Raw genomic sequence first — 23,663 nt, 5'->3', positions numbered from 1 at the left:
CGCCTGGCGTTGATTTTTCACGGCACTCTCTCGGTACTCCAGCCCTCGCTGCAGAGCCAGAAAGGGCACCTCATGCATTATACATAATATATAATGTATAATACATAATACCTGCTATGTGCCGTCTGAGCGTATTGATTGCATTTACCTTGTGCCGCCTGGGCATTGTTGTCTGGCTTTCTGGCCCCAAAATGACACCTTCCCCCCAGCCGGGATGGCCCTTAATGTGCCACCCCCTGTGTACTTTTTAGATTTTCGGATTTTCGTTTTTTTGGGGGTTTCATTTTTTCTAACCTTCACGTCTCAGTGATGGCTTTTGGCAGGCAACTCACGTAGTTTTGAGACGCATTTCGTCACCTGAACAAAAGCCTCAACGACTGCAGCTCAGATTTCCCGTTGCCAAGGACGAAGGGAGGTCCTTCAAGTAGCCATTTATGTGCTGGTCCGGTAATACTTGTTAAATTGTTATTCTATGCTAAGTACATCCAATTGTTCATACTTCGGTGTTGAAAGACGGGGTTTTGTTGGGGTTTCTTTTTTTATTGGTTTAATGCTAAGAGATGGATGAAGGGATTTATCGGATTTATTGGCTTTGGGAGCCAATATTTAAACAAGATTTAAGCAAAGGGTTATTCGTGATTTCAACATTGACTGGGATTTTCCAAATAAATCCATATTTATTATCATTATTTTTTCGGAGGCGAAATAAATAAACAAATCCCAAGCAATCATGGGCGAATGTAAACATACAATTTAAAATAAATACATATTTTATGGATTCATTTATCGTCTCCTCCAGCAGCAACTAGTCCTGTCTTTTTCCTATAGTAGTATTTTTAATCCGCTTTACCTGTTGACTTTTTGTTCATTTCGAGCTTTCGGCATCGTGTTTACCTTTTTTTTTGTTGCACATTTCATTTTGGCAGTAAATTGCTGCCATTTCATTTTCATACTCGTTGGCTGTTGTTTGTTAATATTGTGCCTAGTGCGGCCCGATATAAAGTCAATTTATGCAATATAATGAACTGTAAACCGGTAAACTGTCATCACTGTCTCTGCCGTCCTTACATATTGCCATTTAAACGTGGCCGGGTCTCGGCAGGACGCAAGGAGTGGATTCCCACATGCAGACATTTTTGTATTTATTGATTTAATATCGGGCTGCTGGTTGCCTGCGGCCAATTTAATCATCATTTGTAGGAAATAATTAAAATTTACAATGCAGACAGAGACCAGAGACCGGGGACAGAGGCGGAGTTTTCGATCTCTGGTGGGTTATATTTTAATAACCAGCAATAACAGAGGAGTCTATAGAGTAAGAATGATGGCCAGTAGGACAGAAACCGGCGACTTAATGAGAAGGATACTTACTGCGTATAAGAATATGTCTGTTATTTTTCCATTTATAATTTTTATGAAATTTTAATGCATTTCCCATAAACCTGTCACTAATCCAGCCCGATTTGCAATTGTTGCATTTTGGATTTGGCCACTTTAATTTGAATTAGTGCTTTACATTTTCACACTTGCCGTCGCTCATAAATAATGCAACTCCCCCTTTTCGGGTTGGATTGGATTGGGATATAAAGTGTATTTATGCGACGATTTTCTCCCCTTTGTTTGTTTTTGGCCTTTATGGTGCATTCAAATATCTAAATACGCATACACTCTCGGATGTTAGTGTTGTTTCTGTGGCTGTTTCTGGTAAGTGCCATTTCAAGCTCATTAGTGGCCATAATTAGCCAGCAGAGTTTATGGCCCACAGACACTGGGCGAAATGCAGACACATTGAAGGCACAGACCAAACTACTTACAGTCCCCACTAAAAATACTCGGCATGTGCATTGCTCAGGTCTCGGCCTGCCTGACTTTTGAGTCCACTATACAGATACAGTTTTTTTTTATTCTATATCCCTAATCCCTGAAATAGCACCTAAATCCAAAAACATTCGCGGCAAACACAATCGAGAAATCGATTTCCATTGTGACACTGACACAGTTCAATTTCACACGGCTTACCTATTGCCATTATCCTCGATGAAGGAGGGAGGCACTCAGGAGCCCTATGAGTACCACATGTTCCCCATTGTCAGATGTAATCCCCTCCTGGAAAAAAGAAGGAAAACAAAAGGGGCAGGAGCCGGGGGAAGCTGCAAAACTTTCGCACACACACTCGAAACATAAAATAAAAAGGGCATGTGTTCGCACACATATAAACAACAACAAAAAACACTCGCAAAAATAACAAACAGACAAACAAACCGAACTGTGAAGATACTTTTCGGCTACCCTCGCATTAAATCTTGCTTCTTTTGGCATTACCCTTAACACAAGAAATTGGGTTTTACCAAAAAATAATTTTTTAAATTTGAAAAATGAAAAATTCTATGAAATTACTGATAAGCAGTTCAAAAGAAACATATTTTGAATTTCTGAAATAAAATTGATAAGAATAATCAGTCATTACTCAGAATTTGAATTAAAAAAATGGAAATATTAAAACTTATATACGATTAAAAAGAGTATAAAAATGTTTTAATGGTTTTTTTTTTGCATTGCCAAAAGGTATCCAAGAGGGGAGAGTGTAGATGCTGGAAGGGACTCGCCAACTTTACAGCCCCGCGTATTACAAACTGAAACATGTGTTTATTGTCCGACAGTCTTGTGGGCTCCCTGAGTTTCTGCAAACAAAATACAAAATAATAAAAAAAAAAGTGCCAGCAAATTTTTATTTTCGTTGTCAGAGTGGCGACTGCAACACTTCAAGTGACACTGCAGACACTCGTTTTTCCTTTCCCCTTCCTTAAGTTTTTTTTTAGCAAGTGTGTAAAATGCTTTTAGTTTGTTATTTTTTTTACTTAGCCATGGCTGCTGTTTCTGTTAGTTTTTAGCTGGCTTTGTCATTAACAAATGGCAAATTAAATTGTGCTTAAATTTTCTTTCCAAAACGGAAAAGACAGAAAAGGTAAGGAGCCAGACAAAAGAAAGTTAATTTTTGAAATAAAATTTTATTAGTTAGCAAATAGACTTTTAGACTGAGCTACCAGACTTAAAATCAACATATCCTGTGTCACTTTTAAACAATAAAAGGCCTTCTTTAGTCCCATAAGTCCGCTAATAGGACTTAAGCTTTCTTAATCCCAGACACCAGTCAAAAGCAAAAGTTAAACGAAGAAAATATTCCATCCATCCCAGTCCAATCTCTATTTGCTTTAATCCTCAGAAATCTGAATCAAACATTTAACTTCGATTTCATTCATAACCGCCAGGTTTCTTGGGGAAATCTCTCTGGTGAAAAACCCTTGTCAAAAATATTTGTGACAGGCCAAAAACTTTGCGCTTAAAAATAAATCAAAACTTTTCATTCCACCATCAAGTTCCCTACTTTCCTTCGGGGTTGCCGTTTAGATAAAAAATTCTGATAATTTGTATATACGTTTTTAGCCATCACTTTTTCTTTATTTTTGCATATGTCAACTTTTGCCAATGGGCCCAAAGACTTTTGCTGGCCTCAACTTTATGTCGAGCCGAGGCATGGCATTACTCAGAACCTTCTCCTGATAAGAATTTTTTTTTCATTTCTTATGTTCGGTGTTAAGATTTAAATGTGTTGGGCGGTGGGTGGGCACATGTTTTTTTTATACATTCTAAATCTTAAAATAAAAAAGAAACAACAATCAAAAAAATTATGAAATACAAATTATTATCACAAAAGACTCACAAAATGTTATGTATTGTTCACCAACGCCATCGTGACATGTTGAGTATTGTGCGCATATAATTTGCTTACAATATTATTTTCAGGGCTAGAAAATATTTTAAATGTGTTCTCTTAAAACTCACTCCCAATATAAACATACTTACTTTTTCATACAATTCTGAGGGTACCACCAACCAATTTTAAATCGTTGCGCACATTTTATTTCTTCGTTAGTTGGACCTGCCAGCAAAGTAGAAAATTTTCGGCCCTTTAAATTTTTCATGAGATCGCCAGCCGTTCCCAGAATTCGTCCTAGTGATATTATTTGATAGCGACTTTCGAATCTACGGATCTTGAAGTTGTTATAAATTGAATATTTAATGCCACTTGTTGTTTTAAGTTCAATGTAAAGACTGTAGTTCCCATTAGTCGTTATCCTGTGAATATTGTCAAGGCCTATGAAAAAGGACGAATCCCTTTTTTGACAGTGGGGTATATAAGAGGAATTTTGGGAAAGCTGGTATGTGTCGCTGCCGAATCCCTTTTTGAAATCTTCCATATCTTTGTTGAAACTATTGTTACATTTCTGTAAGTCCCAGTTCAATACTAAAATTTGGTTTGAGTTTTGAATTGCTTCATACTCTAAGGCTGTAGCTACATTTTTGAGTTCACGGTTCAACTTGCGAACAACTAATTTATTGGTTAAGTTTTCAGTTGAAACTGTAATATTCTTCCTGAACCGGGATATATTTCTAGACCACTTTCTCATGAAGGCACTTTCATTCTGAACTTTCTCCCTAAGATAAATCTCCTTTTCCATAATATCTAAAGTAGCTCTAATAAAAGTATTATCGGCCCGAGTGATCTCAGCTTGGCATTTAAGTAGTGCATCCTCGTAAGTTTCGTTTTTCGAATTTGTATTTTTGTTTTCCTTCACATTTTGATGTTGAGATTGATTTTTTAATCTGTTATTTATCGAAGTAAGAAGGTTTTTAATATCCAGGTGCCATTTACTCAGAATTTCGGGTGGATTCCTGTTTCTTCCTTTCGATTTCCAGTTCATCATTTTTAGTTGGCAATCGTCTTTTTCTTCACGGATTTTTTCACACTCCTCTCTTTCTATATCCCATAAACTTGAATGTTCACTTTTATTTCCGAGGTCCCCTAAATTCTTTATATCAAGATCGAACTCTTGAAGCTCTTCGTCCTTTTTTTTTATATCCGAATCAATGCTTTCAAGTTGGTTTAGTAATTTCTCACGTGATATACTTGTTCGATTTTCTGATTGTTCCACTGTAAGCCGTTGTATTTCTTTTTCCTCTATTTTTTCTATAAGGGTTTCAATTTGGTCTTGTTTTATTTTAATATCAAGGTTTAAATTATAGATTTCGGACTCCAAATCGTTAATTTGCATTTCGAGGTTTTTCAACTTGCTCTTTTGTTGTTCCCAATCATTGGGAAGATTCGATATTTCTTTATCTAAATTTTCTAATTCTTCATCGCGTTTCGCAATTGATTGGTCATAACTTTTCAGTTGCCTAAGGAATTCCTCTCGGCTAAGTCTGGTTTCTTCCTCGAAGCACAAAACTTCAGTGAAAATAAGTCCAAGAAGGCAACAAATAAAAAAATTGTTAAACATTTTAAGCGAAGCTCGACAACATTATCGCACGATGTTAAAAAGTCAACTGAAACTTGTTCAACGATTGACGTTATAAATATTGAGAGAGTCTTCGTTCTTTCTGAAAAAAAATATTTTATAAAGTGGGACTCTGTCAAAAGATTTGAGCGCCAAACTTTATTACTCCCTTGCAGAGGGGATAAACAATGGATTCGGTTTCAGTTACTTTAATCTCCGCGCTTGACACTGCGTATTGTATCGCAAAAAACTTGTTTATCACGCAATTAGAGTTTTCGAGATTTGTAGATAAATGGAAGCAATGTAAACGACCTTACCCATTGGACTAGATCTTGTCTAGCGATTTCACTTAAGCTGAGCGAGAAAAATGTCAGGCAGACATGCTGACTTTTGAATCAAGGAGAACAAAAGCCAGAACATGAAATCGCGATTAACCCACACATACATACAATTAAAAAATTAATTGCCATAAATTTCAAGAGAAAAAACATTATTTTTCAACATTATTATATAAAAAAATACATATTTTAAAATAATTCCTAATGACGGAATCATAATAAAAAAAGTTTCCAATCGTTCGCTACTTTTGTACTTAAAAAATGGCAATTAGATTGTGCATAAATTGGCTTATTTAAAAGGAGAAAACAAGGTAAAAAAGTTAAAAATACTTAATAAAAAATACAATTTTATTATTAATTTTACACTTTTGGTTATAGGACTTTACCCCAGAATATCTTGTGTTGGATTAATAAAGATTTACTCTGCGTTTGCTTCTGGCACATGGTTTTTTTGTTGATAATATATAGCTACAAATAAAACTGAAAAAAATATAAAACAATTCATAGCTTATTATTCATACTCACAATTTTTTAAAAGTTTAATTTTGAACTGACGACATTCTAATAAGTTGATTATTATACGCATTCAATTTGAAGGGCTAGAAAATGACACAAGTGGGTTATTTCAAAAATCACTCCTTTTATAAAGTTACTTACTTTTTTACAGAACTTGGAGGGAAGTATAAATAAATATTTATAAAAATCGAAAAAAAACTTTAATTTAATCTTACTTTAATCCATCTTACGGATTATAAATCGAATGTGTAATTTTATGTTGCAAGATCAATAACAGATTGGAGTGGCAAAGGTGAGTGGAATTCGGAGATAGCTGGTATATGTCACATCCGATTTTTTTTTTTTGGTAAACGTAACTTTCTTGAAATTCTTTTTACATGTACTTAAATTCCAACTTAACAATAAAATTCGTTTTTAATTTGGAACTGCTTTAGTTATCAGTAGTTTTAAATGTATAGTTTATCTTTCCAATTTTACGTCCGCTTTTACTGATGTCTGTAATATTTTGCCTATACCGTATTATTTTTATGGACCAATTTCCTTTAGAAGTACTTTCATTCCGAACTGTACTAAGCTGTTTTTTAATCAACTGCAAAGCAGTTGTAATAATAGAATTATTGGAATGAATCTTAGCTTGGCATTTAAATACCGTTCCATTTACAAAATTTGTATTTTGATATATCGTCGCATTTTTCATCGTCGGAATGCCGTTACCTTTAAATTCAGTTTCTAGACTGTCTTTTATTGTAGTTAGAAGGTTTTTTATATCCAGCTGCCATTTACTTATATTTTGGAGGGGATTTCCGTATTTTTCTTTCAAATCGTTGTTCAACAATTTTAGTTTGCAATCTTCATTTTCAACTCGAATTTTTTCACACGTATCCCTTTCTACTTCCCATATATTTTGTTCCATCTTATTTCTGCGGGCCTCTAATTCATGGTCTATCTTTTTTAACTCTTCTTGCTTTTTTTTTTTAACCGACTCAATGTTTTCAAGTTGGCTTAGTAATTTCTCTTGAGAGGTTTCTTTTTCATTCGACGATTGTTCCACTTGTAATCGTTGAATTTCTTGTTCCTCTATTTTTTTTTTGAAGCTATCAACTTCTTCTTGTCTTATTTTTATATCACGTATTATATCATTTTTATCGGACTCCAAACTATTGATTATCGTTTGTAGGGCTTTCAACTTATTCTTGTCTTCTTCCCCATTTTTGAAAAGACCCGACATTTCTTCATCTAACTTTTGTAATATTTCGTCTTGTATCGCGATTTCTTTGTCATAATCATTCAATTGCTTTAAAAATTCCTCTCGGCTTAGTCTAGATTCCTCCTTGATGCATAAAACATCAGTGGAAATAAATCCAAGAAGGCCCCAAATCAAAAAATATTTAAACATTTTATGCAAAGCTCGAACGACAATCTGCGCGCGAGTTTCAAGAGGCAACTGAATCGACGATATCTCTAAATTCGTTTTTCAGTCTAAAAAATTGTTATAATTCTATTTATAATAAGTATCAAATGTTTATTTTTATTTACTTTGCTGCCTAATCATATGGCGCTGTTATCACTTAGAAGGAAACTAAGAGAACTGAACTATACATTTGAAGAATTTTATGACATAATAATTTATGTTTGTGTTTATTTATTTTCAAATTTGCCATAAAATACACACATTCTTACACAATCATTCATCAATCTCGACTGACTTTTGAAAGTCAACAAACTGCACGAAATTGATGAAGTCTGAAATGCTTTTAAGCTGCCAGGGGCAAACTTTTTTGACAACACATGCAAAAACTTTTAAACCCTTCAAATCGTTATGTATATGTTAACAAATCAATTGCATAAATATGTCAGAAGTATACAATTTTCGTCACCCAAAAAAATAACTTTTATTTTTGGGACAAGGAAAGAAATAATTTCAAACAATTTGATTCAATCAGGGTCGTAACGATATCGAAACGGAAAAGGCCTTTGTCACCTTTTAGAAGAATAGAAGTTTGCCAAAAAACGTTATTTTAACTTGTTCCTTTTTTTTCCTACCCACCGCCATTTTCTACTCCCGAGTTTTCTTCATTGTTTGCTCTTGAAGAAAAATGCGTTTTTCATGCTAATGTCAAACCTTAATAGATGGCTCCAGTCCCACGTTTATTCCACTTATTCAGCCCCCAAATCCATGCACCCCGCCAAACATGTGTTCCCGGATTTTCCTGTGGCATTTCCATTTTGGGGACAAGCTTAAGATTGGGGCCGGAATTGCCTGAGTTATTTCACTCTAGAGGGTTTTTCAGTCAGACCTATTTTATCGAGGAGGCGTGGTTTCTCAAATGGCCCAAGTCATTTAAGGCAATTGCGTTCAACTTCTAGCAATAAAGTGACCCAAACGAAGAGATCTTTAAATAAGTCAGAGTTAGTCATTACCTTGAAACGTATTTTTGTTTGGCCAACTTTTGTTACCAAAACCTAATTAGCTTCATCCAATAGAAGCCATTGCTTACCAATTGATTTGGGATTTCCATACCTTGCACTGTTTGTTTATCCCCAGTATTGACCAATGCTGAGGCCTCTCATAATGAAAACAATAAACATAACTCGGCTCTGAAAATGTGGCCAAGGCAGAATGCCACAAACAAGCAAATAAACTCAAGAAAATACCTTAGACAAGCCAAGAGAAATGCAACAGCTGCGAAACCTATATATAGTAGGATACTGCCAAACAAAGATCATTTTGAAATATATTTCCATATATTGTGATGACGTCTTTTTTACGGCATATTTACTTTTGTTTGTTGATGTGGCACAAAAAATATTTATTAACTAGCCAGCAACAGCAACAGAAACCGAAATGTTGACTTGTTCCGACCGCAGAGGGTAGAGGTCGGAGTGCCAGGACAGGCATTGGGATTTCAGCATACTTGCACTGGATTCGGGCTTCGGGAACAGTTTGGACAGGACAATTGATGGACAAACATATTAGATATGTATATCTATATGTATATGTATATAAACGGGAAAGTGTGTGTATTTGCGTGCGACCAAACACAGACATAGTTCAGTTAACTGAAACACACACACGACAGTTATTTGCTTTTATGGCAGACTGAGCCTGTCCGCCCCCAGTCTCCTGTCTGAAATCTGGACATGTTGTGTACGTCAGTTGGTTGAACAGTTTATCCTGCATATAAACTTCAACAGCAAACACAACATGCTCCCCGGTTTAGGCCATAGTCGGAGCTCCACACCCCATACCAGCCACCATTCCACTAGCCTACAACTATTTCCGCTTACTGCTAAACAAATCCCAGCCAGCAAAACAAAGGAAGTACAACACTACGTATACGCAATATTGGCAGTTTGCATATTATTGGAGATTCGTCATTGAATTGACGGGTTGAAGGGGACGTATTGAAGGATGGAGTGTGTTTGGGGCCAGGACCCACATAAGCTAATGTCTTTAGTCGAGTCTCATTTAATATGTTGACAAGTTGATAAATTGTTTGCTTGACTACAGAAATCGCCATTGGGTAAGCCTTTGATTGAACAGGGAATTAAATGGCTAGTGGATAATATAACTATAACTTTTGGCAAATAATTTTTTTCTGGCCAAAAATCATTTTTTCAAGAGGGTGCCAAGCGATAAAATTGATTGAAAAAATCCCATAAGAGGCATAAAAACGAAGATGTCACCAGCTGTCGTACGAAATCTTAATATTTGATGTCGAAACACGCAGTGTGGCAGCAGCTGTGACCCCAATAGGATGCCAAGGATACCACATTCTCACCCACTGAACCCACTCCATGACTTTTTTCCTACAAAATGGCAAACATTAGCAATTTAATGCATTGGCCAAAATAAAATGCATAAATTTGATATGCTAAATTAAACCTGCAAAAAGGTTTCGGGCTGAAGTGGACGAGGTCCTGCATACAAAATCAGTTGGGTTTTGTTGATTATAACGATGCTGATGATGGACTCGCCTTGATTTCCATGTGATTTAGTTGGGCCTGAGATGAGTGGTGGGCTGAAAAACCTTTGTTGGTGGGCTGTAAAGCGCCAAAAACAATTTAATGCTTCATTGAGAACCGCATATATATATGTACATGCCTATATAGTGGCTAAAGCGATCCCTGTGACTGACAGCACAGACATATCTTGGTTTTCCTTTCCTTTGGATTCACTTTTTTTTGTGGTCCCTAAAACATGTCAAACGGAATCGAAATGAAAGAAAGTACGATAAAATACAACGCCACTGTGCGATAAACATATGAAAAATGCACATGCGGTGAGCCAAGTTCAATTCCAGAGGCCAAAAGTTTACGCCACTTAATAGAACTTGACGCAAATTCAATTACAACATTTCGACCTCTCACCACACATCCTTTCACATACACTCACCCACCCACACAGCAACTCCCCGGAAAAACTTGCAAAGAAATTTGCGGAAAAACGCCGGCAGTCAACTTTTACTCCAGGCGGGGCTTGATATTTTTTCCTTATACCCTTACTTGGGGGTGGATGTTTTTAGTAAATAAGCGTTAGAAATTAATAAACGGAGTGTTTTGATATATAAAAAAGCTAGTAAGCTAGTTAAAACCAAAAACTTTAAAAAATTTAGTTTGTTTCTTAAAGAGTACTCCCAGTTCTTAATAAAAATACTACTTTCCGATTGTCTTCCACTGATTTTTGTAAACGTTGTCGCGCCAAAAGAGGGTGTTCCCCTTGAAATAGAAATCCAGGGAGTTTGGTTAACCGAAGAAACTCCATTTGGAATTGAAGTTTTTCTTGGCCTGCGGAGGTCCTGCGGATAGGCCGCTCACACTTTGGCTTTATTTCACTGCAATTAGCAAATAAAACTTGGCATATTTTCGGAGGCTAAATGAGGCGTGGTCGGTTTGGTCGGGCGGTTGACTTGAAAAACTTTTGCAATCACTTTCGTTTGCATTCATTATTGGCCAAAGGGAAAAAGGATTCCAATACCAGCTCGGGTCAACTTGAAAGTCAACAAAAAAGGATTCGGGAAATCTCTTCCTAAACACTTGGAAAACTTTTCGTTTTCTATTGATGAATTGTAAGTGTGAGTGTCAATGCCTAGGAGGAAATGCATAAAATTAATTAAAAGAAGTTATGCTTCAAAGTTTTCTGGAAATAGCGGAACACTTAAAAGTAAAATTAAAACAGAAATTAAATTTGTATTTGGGGTTAATTCCAGATAGACCGCCACCTGGTGGGAGTTCTACACACTATTCAGTATCTTACTTGATGATTTTGGTATTTTACATGATGTCTAGCTGCCGTCGTTAGCTGTGTAGATGGCGCTTGTTAATAATACTTTTATTTTCAACTATTTTTATTTAAGATTTTTTATTCTTTTTAAATTTATAGTATATATGAATTTTTTTAATTTTGACTTTATATTAATTAATAATGTGTTTTTTAATACTTCACTTATTTTAAATAAATTTCCTTCAGTTGGCTTTAGAGTATTTAAATAATGAAAGTAAAAAGTTACTTTTCTGTACTCTGTACTTTCTTTTCTAAATATTTCCACCTACTCTTGATGTTAAGTACACTATAAAAAAATGGCCCATTTCCGGCCACGTGACGATCTTATCCTGTTACCCATTCAAAGCCACCAAATTCCCCTCAAACTCGGCCGATAATTCTGGAATTTCTGGACCAGTTCAATTCTTCCACGAGTATAAATACGTGACCTCGCGAGACATTTAGAGCCAAAGTAACTGACGCCAACAATGCAGTCGGTTGGCAATTTCGGAGTGGCACTGACCTTTGTGCTGGTCTTGTGTCTACTAGCCAGCAATGTGGAATCGAAAAAGAAACCCCGTCGAGTGGTAATCCGCATCAACAGGGAAACGAATCACACGAAAATACTCAACAGCCTGCAGAACCAGCAACTAGTGATCGAAAGCAAATTGGAATTGACTTCCTCTTCGGAGGGCACTAGTTCCGCGGGCACAGAAAGTCTGATAAACTCTTATAATACGGAGTTCTACGGCGACATTCAGATAGGCTGTCAGTCCTTCAAAATACTCTTCGATACGGCATCTGCTAATCTCTGGGTTCCCTCATCGAAATGCGAAGAGGCAGTGTGCCAGCAGCACAATCAATACAATTCCAGCGAATGCAGTTCCTACATAGCCAATGGTACATCCTTTCAAATACAATATGCCACACGGGTCACCGAGGACGTTATCCTCAAGGGATTCCTTTCCACGGATACCTTAGAAATAGCAGGACTCACCGTCAAGAATCAGACCTTTGCCGAAATAGTTACGTTGCCGGAAAGTGTCTTCAATCGCTCCCATTTTGATGGAATTCTTGGACTGGGCCTGGAGCAGATTGCCATCGGAGGGGTGACTCCTCCGTTTTATAATATGATCGCCCAAGGACTCGTCGATCAGCCAATTGTATCGCTGAGTCTCACCCGAAATGCCTCGGATCCGAGCAACGGTGGAAAAGTGCTACTGGGAGGCTCGGATCCCACTCTCTACAGTGGATGCCTGACCTATGTGCCCCTGTCGGTTGTCGGGTACTGGCAGATCACGGTGGGCAGCTTCAGCTTGGGGTGCAGCAAGGAGATCTGCTCCAAATTCGAGGCCATTATCGATGCCGGAACTTCGCTGATTGTGGTGCCAGCATGTGCCCTCAAGAAGATCAACAAAATTCTGGGAATTAAGTCCTCTGACAAACGCGACGGAGTTTACACTATTAACTGCAACAAGATCACAAGTCTGCCAGATATTACCATCAATATTGGAAGGAAGGACTTTACTCTGAAGCCCTCCGACTATATTCTCAACTACAGCGGGACCTGCGTGTCTGGATTCACCAGCTTGGCCGGAGGAGCTCAAGACATTAATATTGGAAGCGAGGACAATTGCTGCAGTCCCTGGGTGCTGGGAGATATATTCCTAAGCACTTTTTACATACAACTCGATTATGAGTATAAACGCATTGCTATAGGATCTAGGGTGACTAACTATTCCACCTCCAGTTGCTCTTAAGTCTTAAAAGCTACCTTTCATAATTAATTGTATTTTCTTATTAGAGGGATTTGGTATATAGGCTTATTTACAAACTATTATTAAACTATTAAATTAAAATAAAATATCAAAATCATTTGTTTGGAAAAAACTTATCATTCTTATCAATTGATTACCACATTTTCATTCGAATTTTCAATGGTAACTTTTGCAGACTTTTAATCATAAAGCTCATTCTATTGTTTACAGTTTTTATATTTTGGCAAGATCGATAAGCTCAATCGATCAAAGTTGGTATCTAGTCTGGCATGCCTAATCGATTTTTTGATGATTCAAACTGGTCTTTACGCCAATCTTATAAAAGGCTGTCGCCAAATGGGGTTCTTTAGTCTAGTCCCAGACACAAAAGGGGACCAATCTTTTTTACCAAAAAAAACCAAAAGTTTTTAACCAAAATGTTCAAGTGGCTGGTTCTGCTGGTCGTCTTGGCCGTGGTCAGTGCCGAGATCCATCGCATCAAAATCCACAAGACACAGCCCAAAAAGAGCCATCATGTGGCCCGTCACATCGCCAAGAAGGTGGCCATCCACGTCCTGAAGCACGAACTGCGCCACTGGGTGGGTGAAGCCTTCAACTACGATGACAGCTATGACTACAGCAACGAAGAGCAGGACTCTGACTACACCAACGAGGAGCTGGGCAACTCGATGAACATGTACTACTATGGAGAGATTAGTATCGGCACGCCGCCCCAGTACTTCAATGTGGTGTTCGATACTGGCTCTGCCAACCTGTGGATTCCCTCGGTCCAGTGTCTGTCCACCAACGTGGCCTGCCAGGAGCATAATCAGTACAACTCCAGTGCCTCATCCACCTTTGTTGCCGTGGCCGAGAACTTCACTATCGAGTACGGAACTGGCAGTGTCAAGGGCTATCTGGCCACCGACACAGTCACCATCAACGGCCTGGCCATTACCGGTCAGACTTTCGGAGAAGCCATATCGGAGCCGGGCAACAGCTTCACTGGCGTGGAGTTCGATGGCATTCTGGGCATGGGCTTCCAGCAGATCGCCATCGACTATGTGGTGCCTCCGTTCTACAACCTCTACGAGCAGGGGCTGATCGACCAGCCAGTTTTCGGTTTCTACCTGGCCAGAAACGGCTCCTCCGACGAAGGAGGTCAGTTGACCCTGGGCGGTACCGATTACAACCTTGTCGACGGTGATCTCACCTACGTGCCCGTCACCAAGCAGGGCTACTGGCAGTTCGCCGTCAACCAGATCACCTGGAACGGCACTGTAGTGTCCGGACCAGTTCAGGCTATTGCCGACACTGGCACCTCCCTGATTGTTGTCCCCGCCGACGCGTACACCAAGATAAATGAGCTGATTGGCGCCATCTACATCCAGGGCGAGTGGTACGTGCCTTGCTCCACCGTGGACACTCTGCCGGTGATCACCTTCAACTTCGGCGGCACCAATTTCGACCTTCCATCTTCGGTCTACATCCAGACCTACAACGAGGGCGAATACGACAGCTGTGTCTCCACCTTCACCTACCTTGGCACCGACTTCTGGATCCTGGGCGACGTTTTCCTGGGTCAGTTCTACACCGAGTTTGACTTTGGTCAAAACCGCGTTGGTTTCGGCAATCTGGCTTAAACGAAAAGTAACCAAAATGCAATAAATATATATATAAAATAAGCAATTAAACGACAAACGATAAATAAATACTTTAAAATGTTTCATTTCAATAACTGAATGGGCGTGAGATTTATTCTTATAAAATAAAATTAAATTTCGGAGGAGGTAGTTTGGTAGTGGAAGGTATCCATTTTCAATTGGTTAATTTACTCAAATTGCTTTCAGTTCAAGATAAGATATAACATTTTTTTCAATATTGGCTTAAATGTTTGCAAAATATGGTGTTTGTTATCTTTTGATTTCTTTTTTTCTGCCTTTTGCATTAATAATAACAATAAACAAATGATTTAATGATTTGCCAACGTGCGTATGATAATTACGGCCATAATTAGGAATATTTTTGATAATTTATTTTATAAATTGCATGAACCAACCATATTAGATTATTTTTAAACCTATCAAGTTTATATTAAAAGTAGATAGATATTAAGAACCTTAAGTCCTTAAGTTCTTGATAAGATAAAAAGTTAGTAATTTCCCACACGAATGAGTGATAGCTTTGTTTACTACAAACTTTCACTTCATTAATAAAATTATAAATTTACTTTGACCCCTAAATGACATTAATAATTGCACATCTTATCTTAAACCTAAATCAATTAAAAGTATTTACATAAACCTTTTCCATAAAACTGGCTCCTTCGTGCGCCGTGTGGCAAACTGATAAGGAACATCGATCACATCTGATACCTCCGTCCGGCACTTTTAATGGATCACTTCGTGGTGATCACTTTTGGCACTGAACTCCAGCCGTATATAAGGGTGCGCCAAACTATTTTCTTCAGTCCAATTTCAGGCTAAGCAAAAAACATACCTCAATAAACATGAAGTGGTTGGTTCTTTTCACCATCTTGGGTTTGGTCCTGGCTGCCCAGGCCGGCAGGAAGATGCGCATTGCCCGCCATGTGGCCAAGAAGGTCGCCATCCATGTCATCAAGCACGAACTCAAGCACTGGGTGGGCGATGTCGTCAACTACAAGGATGCTTCTCCCGTCTACCAACTGCCCGCCTTTGGTGATGACTCTTCCGACGAAGACAGTGAGCTGAAGGAACTGAACGTGAACCAAATCTCCATCGATGGAACCGTTGTGTCTGGCTCCGTCAAGGCCATCTCCTCCGCCGATTCTGCCACCCTCCTGGTCGCTCCCGCCGCTGCCTATGCCCAGATCAACCAGCTCATTGGCGCCGTCTTCGTCGATGGCCAGTACTACGTCCAGTGCTCCTCCGTGAAGTCCCTGCCTGTGATCACCTTCAACATCGGAGGCACCAACTACGAGGTTCCCTCCTCCGTGTACATTGAGACCACCACCGAGGGCAAGGTCACCAGCTGCACCTCTACCTTCACCTACATTGGCACCGACTTCTGGATCTTGGGCGGTGATGTCTTCCAGGCTTAGATCTCTCCTGAATTGGATTCGACCTATCAGGTTTTGCTAGTTCGGAAAACGAACTTTCAAAACCATTAAAAAACGATTAAAAAAAATTTAAAAATAAAAAAAAAAAATAATGCTTGAAAATATTTAAGGAATTATCTTTTATTTTATTTAAATTTATTGGGTTTTAAATTCCTTAATTTAAAGGAATCGGGATGCTATTGCCCAGGAATACCTTATGGAGTGTATCATTCAGGTGTTCCCCGATGAGTTTCATCTCCAGACACTAGACCCCTTCCTCAAGTCTTGTGCCCAACTGGAAACTGGAGTGAATGTCAAAAACATTATTATATCACTGATTGAACGACTAGCGGCCTATAATCAGCGGAGCGGCAAGACCAGCGGTAATGCAATTGATGCCATCATACCCGCTGAGGTTGAGCTGTTCGAGGTCTTTAGCGTCCAGGTGGCCAATATTGTGCAGGCACGCACGGATATGCCCTTGGAAGACACTATTTCATTGCAGGTTGCTTTGCTAAGCTTGGCTCAGAAAGTGTATCCTGATCGTGTGGATTATGTGGACAAAGTGCTGGGCACTACCGCACAAATCCTGCAGCGCATGAACATGAACAACATTTCACATCTGTTGTCCGTGAATCAGGAGTTGTCCAGGCTGCTCCGGATCTGCATCGACTTTTACAACAACGCACTAACTATTATCCAACTGAACAACTTCTGCCCCCTTCTGGAAAAGTTCGACTACACCTCCCGAAAATCTCTGGCCTTGTATTTGGTGATGAACATCTTAGACAACGAGACTCTTGTAACCACGGCCGACCAGGCGGACAGCTTACTGACCATTATCACACCTCTTATCAAGGACGATGATACGAACAAGGACAACCCAGCGGCCGCAGGGGTCAACAGTGCAGACGCAGAGGAGTTTGCCGAGGAACAGGGCGTTGTGGCAAGGTTCATCCATCTTATGCGTTCTGATGAGCCCGATATGCAGTACAAAATGCTGCAGACTGCCCGCAAACATCTTGGCAACGGTGGCGGCCCACGTCTGAAGCATGTCTTACCGCCCCTGGTCTTTGCTGCCTACCAGCTGGCGTTCAAGTACAAGGCCATTTCTGAGCAGGACGAAAACTGGGACAAAAAGTGCCAAAAGATTGTGCAGTATTGCCACAGTACCATCAGTGCTTTGGCCAAGGCTGATCTGGCCGATCTGGCGTTGCGCTTGTATCTGCAGGGAGCTCTGGTCATCGGCGAGATTGGCTACACGAACCACGAGACAGTGGCCTATGAGTTTATGACGCAGGCGTTTTCGTTGTACGAGGACGAGATCTCCGACTCGAAGGCCCAACTGGCAGCCATAACGCTGATTATGTCCACCTTCGAGCAGATGTCATGCTTCGGAGAGGAGAATGCCGAGCCCCTGCGGACGAACTGCGCGCTGGCCGCCTCCAAGTTGCTGAAAAAACCGGACCAGTGTCGTGGTGTGGTGGCCTGTGCAGCTCTCTTCTGGAGTGGCAAGCAAAACGGTGAGGAGATGCGTGATGAGAAGAGAACCCTGGACTGCCTGAAGAAGGGTGCTCGCATTGCCTCGCAGTGCTTGGACACTGGAGTGCAGGTCCAGTTGTATGTGGAGTTGCTGAACCATTATTTGTTTTACTTTGAGCGCGGAAACTCGCTTATCACGGTGGCCATGCTTAACCAGCTTATTGCCAAGGTTAACGAAGAGCTGCCCAACCTGGAGCCAAGCGAGGAGACCAAGCAGATCGAGAGCCACTATAAAAACACACTGGCACACATACGCAGTCGCATGGATTCCAACGATTCAACGTTGGAGGTCTCCTTTGCGGGCATCACCCTCAACTAGACCCGCCCACCCACCTTGGACACATCCAGCACTAAACGGAAAGCTGAACGCCAGGAGGGCGTACTGTTAGTTATCCAAATGGCCGCAGGTCGTTATGGCATCAAAATTGCATGTGTGAAAAATGAAATTCCATGGTTAGGAAAGTTGTGGGCCTTCGACCAAACAGCAGAGTGCTTACTGACTTTTGTTTTGTCAATTTAATTTCGATCGCGTATTTGTAAGTGCAAAGTAAGAAAACATTCTTGATTATTTTTCCTGATTTAATTAGTACGATAGCTATGTATGCGTAAATAACCCCAAGCAGAAGATTTGAACTTCACTATCCCCAAATATATCCCCCCCCCTAATGTCCTACTCTCAGCAAGAATATTGTGAAGATATTGTTAAACAAAAATGATTATACAATATTACATACGATTATCGATTATTGCCCGACACGTTATAATTATGTATTAAAAAAAAAAAAAAAATAAATTAACTTGAAGTTATATCTTCTATCGAATATAAAATAACATTTAAAATTAAAAAACGCAGTGAAGGAGCTGAACGTATAAAATTTATATATTCTTGATCAGGGTCACCTTCTGAGTTGATATAAGCATGTCCGTCTATCAGTCTGTTTGTTGTCTCTAAGTTTTAAAGCTATATAAACTCTTGCACATACCTTTCTTTCCTTTGCACGCTGACTTTCCCTATAAGTCGGAACGACCAAGACCGGCGAACTATATCCTATAGCTGCCATATTATTAAATGATCGAAAATGACTTAACTTTTGTTATGCGTCTTTTTAGCTTTAGAGAAGTGGGATTTTCTATGAACTCTATCTTCGGCAAGTTAATAAGACTTTTAAAGCAAGACTTACCAAATTGTATAATCAGCCGGCTATATACTATAGCGCCCATATAACTGAACCATCGGAAGAAACCCACCGTTCGGGTTTTTTATGTTAGAAACTTGGGACTTTCTTTACCCCAAAAAATTCTATTCCAATAATGTTGTATGCTGTATTTCAAAGTGGTATTACAATGAAATTCTCATTAGAATCGTCCAGCTATATCCGATTTTTGCGATATGTTTTCGATCCGACCCAAGATTTCTTTTTCTTTCATGCTAAAAGTTAATTTAGTATTGAATCAAATAATTCTAACTTCTAAAGAATTTCAAATCTAATAACTTGAAAATCAACCTATTCCATACTGATGGGTAATAAATAAAGATGAAGTATGTTACAACCAGACAACCGAATAACATTTTAGTATTAATATTAATATTTGTAAGTCCTAATACTATCGTTATTAAAAGATCTTCAAATTATCTCAAAAAAAGATCAAGTATAAAAACCACTAAGATATAAGATATAGATACAATTGCTTAGTCATTGAAGACACATAATAATTAGATAAAGTAAACAAACAAATGTTACCGACAAAGGAATTCGGCGAGTTGGTGTCCAGTATATCTATCTAATCCTAAGAATTTATGAATTGCAACTTTCTAGCCCGCTTTTGAACCATATAAAAGACCCTTTCCCAGTGCAATTCTCAGTCCAGTTTCTGACTACTTTTTGAGAGCACCTCAAGCAAAGATGTCCAAGTTCGTGATCCTGTTAGCAGTCCTGTGCGTGGTTGTCCTCAGTGTTGAGGCCCGCCATCGCCACCACGAGGAGAAGCACAAGGCCCAGCTAACTCCTGCTGAGGAAGCTGCCAAGAAGGCCAGGCACGAGGCTCGCAAGAAGTTGATCCGCCACATTGTCAAGAAGGTTGCCCTGCACATCCTTCGTGCCATTTTCATGGAAGAGAGCAACATCGCCGATCTGGACCTGGACTTCAGCTCTGAGGAACTTGGTGACTGGACGAGCGATTCCGAAATCGATAACAATTTCTCTTTCGTGAACAAGGTTAATGAGATTTACGCCCACTAATTCGCTCGTGAAGTGGATCAAAGGCATGAACCCCAAACTCGGTTAAACAAAAACAAAAACACAAAAAAAAAATAAATGTTTCAAATTTTGCAAAAAAAAAATTTTTGTTTTCAAGTTTGTAATAAAAAAGAGAAACATTATTCTCTTCCCACTAGGTTATGCAACACAATCAAAAAAAATAAAAGTCATCATTATAAAAAGCCTGAAAATTTGAAAAATAGAAAACTGCGTAGTTATTTTCTCTTAATCTTTTAAGTTCACATTCACTTTTTGTTATCAATGAACTGGAAAATTTGCACCTCAATTTGTTAATGAAGTAGTGGAAATCGGAGCGAGAATTGAAATTGAGAATCGGCGCGTGTTCCCCCGGCTATCGATCAAATGTGATTATTTTATCCGGACATTTTTATAAATTGGCTTTTTAATCTATTTGGTGTTAATTTCCAACTAGCATTTCTATATAAATAGGCGTCGCTCCAGTGTTTCTTCAGTCCAATTTCAGACTAAGCTACAAACATAACTCAATAATCATGAAGTGGTTGGTTCTTTTCACCATCTTGGGTTTGGTCCTGGCTGCCCAGGCCGGCAGGAAGTGGCGCATTGCTCGCCATGTGGCCAAGAAGGTCGCCATCCACGTTATCAAGAACGAGGTCAGACACTGGGTGGGCGATGTCGTCAACTACAAGGATGCTTCTCCCGTCTACCAACTGCCCGCTTTTGATGATAACTCTTCTGACGAGGACAGTGACCTGAAGGAACTGAGCGTGAACCAAATCTCTATCGATGGAACCGTTGTGTCTGGCCCCGTCAAGGCCATCTCCTCCGCTGACTCTGACACCCTCCTGGTTGCTCCCGCCGCTGCCTATGCCCAGATCAACCAGCTGATTGGCGCCGTCTTCGTCGATGGCCAGAACTACGTACAGTGCTCCTCCGTGAAGTCCCTGCCCGTGATCACCTTCAACATTGGAGGCACCAACTACGAGGTTCCCTCCTCCGTGTACATTGAGACCACCACCGAGGGCAAGGTCACCAGCTGCACCTCCACCTTCGCCTACATTGGCACCGACTTCTGGATCTTGGGCGGTGATGTCTTCCAGGCTTAGATCTCTCCTGAATTTGATTCGACCTATTTGGTTTTGCTAGTTCGGAAAATGAACTTTCAATACCATTAAAGAAACATAAAAAAAAACTATAAACAATTAAAAATAAAAATAAAAAAAATGCTTGAAAATATTTAAAAACAAAAATCAGAAACTATTATTCGATTTCTTAATTTACAAATTAAAAATGCAAATTTTGTTTGTTTAATTTTAAAATAAGAAAACTTTAGGTATTGAACGAGTACAAGAGAGCCAAAACAAAAATTTGGTTCTATGTAATAATATGATACACTTCTACTTCTTCTACTTGATATGATTCTATTTCTAATTGATACACAGAGAAACCCTTCCTTTTTATTATACCCTTGCATAGGGTATTATAATTTTGTCCAAAAGTGTGCAACGCAGTTAAGGAGACATCTCCGACCCTATAAAGTATATATATATATATCCTGATCCTTGATCAGGATCACCTCCTGAGTTGATATGAGCATGTCCGTCTGTCCGTCTGTCTGTCTGTCTGTTTCTACGCGAACTAGTCTCTCAGTTTTAAAGCTATCGACTTGAAACTTTGCACACACTCTTCTTTCCTTTGCACGCAGTATATAAGTCGGAACGACCGGGATCGGTCGACTATATCCTATAGCTGCCATATAACTGATTGATCGGAAATGGTATAACTTCGGTGTTTTTAGAGTTAGAGAGTTCAAATATTACACGAGCGATATTTTTGGCAAAATAATACGACATGCCAAATTTCGTAAGGATCGGCCGACTATATCCTATAGCCTTCGTGTTTTTGAAGATAGAAAGCTGAAACTTAGTACATATTCTATTTTTGGTCGACTATGAACGATCGGAAATGGTTTTTGGTAGAAATACCAACTTTCGTATTTTTTAAGATAGAAGTTTTGGACTTTTTTTAGATTTTGTATTGTAATAAATTGGATTATATATTCCTATTCCCATAAGAATCGGCCAACTATATCCGATGTTTGCGATATATATCCGGTTTTAACTGCAAGGGTATATAAACTTCGGCTCCGCCCGAAGTTAGCTTTCCTTTCTTGTTTAATTACATATTCCAAAAAACTAATAAAATGTTGTTGCATTTTCTATGACGACCTCATTTTGGCCTCATTCTCTATAGAATATTTTAAATTTAATCACACTAAGGGTAATAAACTTCAAACCTCCGAACATGAAAATAAAATTTAATAGAAACTGATTCGTAATAATATGTATATCTTTCGCATTCAGGCAGGGCCGTAATTGTTATAATTTTTAAAATAAAAATTATAAAATAAAAATTATTTGTTGATTTTTATGACAAAAATTGAAATATAACTCTTATTTTCAATTTTTATAATAATAATTAAAAATAACTCTTATTTTCAATTTTTATAATAATAATTAAAAATAAGAATTATTTTCAATTTTTATAAAAAAAATAAAAATAAAAATTATGATTCAATTTTTATTAAAAAAATTGAAAATAAGTGTTACGGTTCAATTTTTATTATAAAAATTGAAAATAAAAATTGAATGCGAATAACTTCTGAACCGAGTGGACTATTAAAAAACCGCTTACATTTTTATGATCAGTGGCCTTTATGACCTTTATTTTTATGACCTTTCAAATGATGTATCGAATGTCCTTAAAGGACATAATCAAGGATTCCTTAATAATTCCATAAATAACAGTGTTCGTTACAAAAGGAAGACTCGATTATGTGAATTATGTGAAGAAAAATTTTTTAATAATGGCATCTGCAATGACAATATTACTCTTTATTAAAAAAACAGGTCCTAAAAATGTTTTAATCATGGAATCCTCAATTATTCAATTTATTTAGTTATATTTCTACTAGAAATTTTTAAGTGTGGGCCAACCATGTAAAAGTACACACCGAGTTTCTTAAAATTATGTCGATTATATTGAAATATTTGTTGTATTAAATTCGTTTCAAGCCAAAGCTTATAAAAATCGCCGAAATATAATTGTTCGCTTTGCCATTTTTGAGTGGCTATAAAAATAGGTTCTAGTGCCGCCAACAGCAAGTTAATTTCCTCCCAATTTGATTCCGTTAACTGCAATGTTTCACTTAGATTTTCTTTTCCTATATATACTCCCTATATACGCATACGTTTTTCAACATAGTGTACGTTGAGATCCACCTTGTTGGCACATCTAGTAGAGGTTGGGGATGTATCCATAATTTTAAAATAGTATTGTAATTTTTAAGTGTAATGTTATGCATTTAATTTGTTTACCTATAAGTCGGAGGTCGCAAAGTTTTTATTATGGATCGTGCGCTATCGACAAGGAATCTCCGACTCCTCTCTTTTAGCAGGTCATGAACAGCTAATTGCATGGAATAGGCGGCACATCTAATCGAATGTATAGAGTGAACGCGAATATCTTTCATAAGGTCGTCATCGTCAAACTCGTCACAAAATTCAGAATTCAATTCTTTGTTCATGAAGTCGAT

General features: G+C 38.5%; 2 protein-coding genes, 1 long non-coding RNA gene and 1 pseudogene across 3 annotated transcripts; 3 read left to right on the top strand and 1 right to left on the bottom strand.

Annotated features, from left to right (window-relative positions):
- Positions 1-3,251: 3,251 nt before the first annotated feature.
- Positions 3,252-5,397, bottom strand: LOC108120580 (uncharacterized). The gene is made up of 3 exons (XR_011442054.1): positions 3,865-5,397; positions 3,722-3,806; positions 3,252-3,647 (listed from the first exon to the last, which is right to left on the bottom strand). It is a non-coding gene; the product is annotated as an uncharacterized lncRNA (long non-coding RNA).
- Positions 5,398-11,941: 6,544 nt separating this feature from the next.
- On the top strand, positions 11,942-13,214 carry LOC108120564 (lysosomal aspartic protease). The gene has a single exon (XM_017234290.3). It carries the CDS (start codon positions 11,942-11,944, stop codon positions 13,211-13,213), a length of 1,272 nt encoding a protein of 423 aa, XP_017089779.2. The 3' UTR covers position 13,214.
- Positions 13,215-13,588: 374 nt separating this feature from the next.
- Positions 13,589-14,907, top strand: LOC108120581 (lysosomal aspartic protease). The gene has a single exon (XM_017234311.3). It carries the CDS (start codon positions 13,648-13,650, stop codon positions 14,851-14,853), a length of 1,206 nt encoding a protein of 401 aa, XP_017089800.2. The 5' UTR covers positions 13,589-13,647; the 3' UTR covers positions 14,854-14,907.
- A 1,577-nt stretch (positions 14,908-16,484) lies between these two features.
- On the top strand, positions 16,485-18,611 carry LOC122322235 (vacuolar protein sorting-associated protein 35 pseudogene; annotated as a pseudogene).
- Positions 18,612-23,663: the final 5,052 nt, after the last annotated feature.

The sequence above is a fragment of the Drosophila bipectinata genome, chromosome 2L, assembly GCF_030179905.1.
Source record: "Drosophila bipectinata strain 14024-0381.07 chromosome 2L, DbipHiC1v2, whole genome shotgun sequence".
Taxonomy (NCBI): Eukaryota; Metazoa; Arthropoda; class Insecta; order Diptera; family Drosophilidae; genus Drosophila; species Drosophila bipectinata.
This window is presented reverse-complemented; position numbering and strand designations above follow the sequence as displayed.

Coding starts and splice junctions, on each gene's coding strand:
- LOC108120564 (XM_017234290.3), top strand. CDS start 11,942: ATGCAGTCGGTTGGCAATTTCGGAGTGGCACTGACCTTTGTGCTGGTC.
- LOC108120581 (XM_017234311.3), top strand. CDS start 13,648: ATGTTCAAGTGGCTGGTTCTGCTGGTCGTCTTGGCCGTGGTCAGTGCC.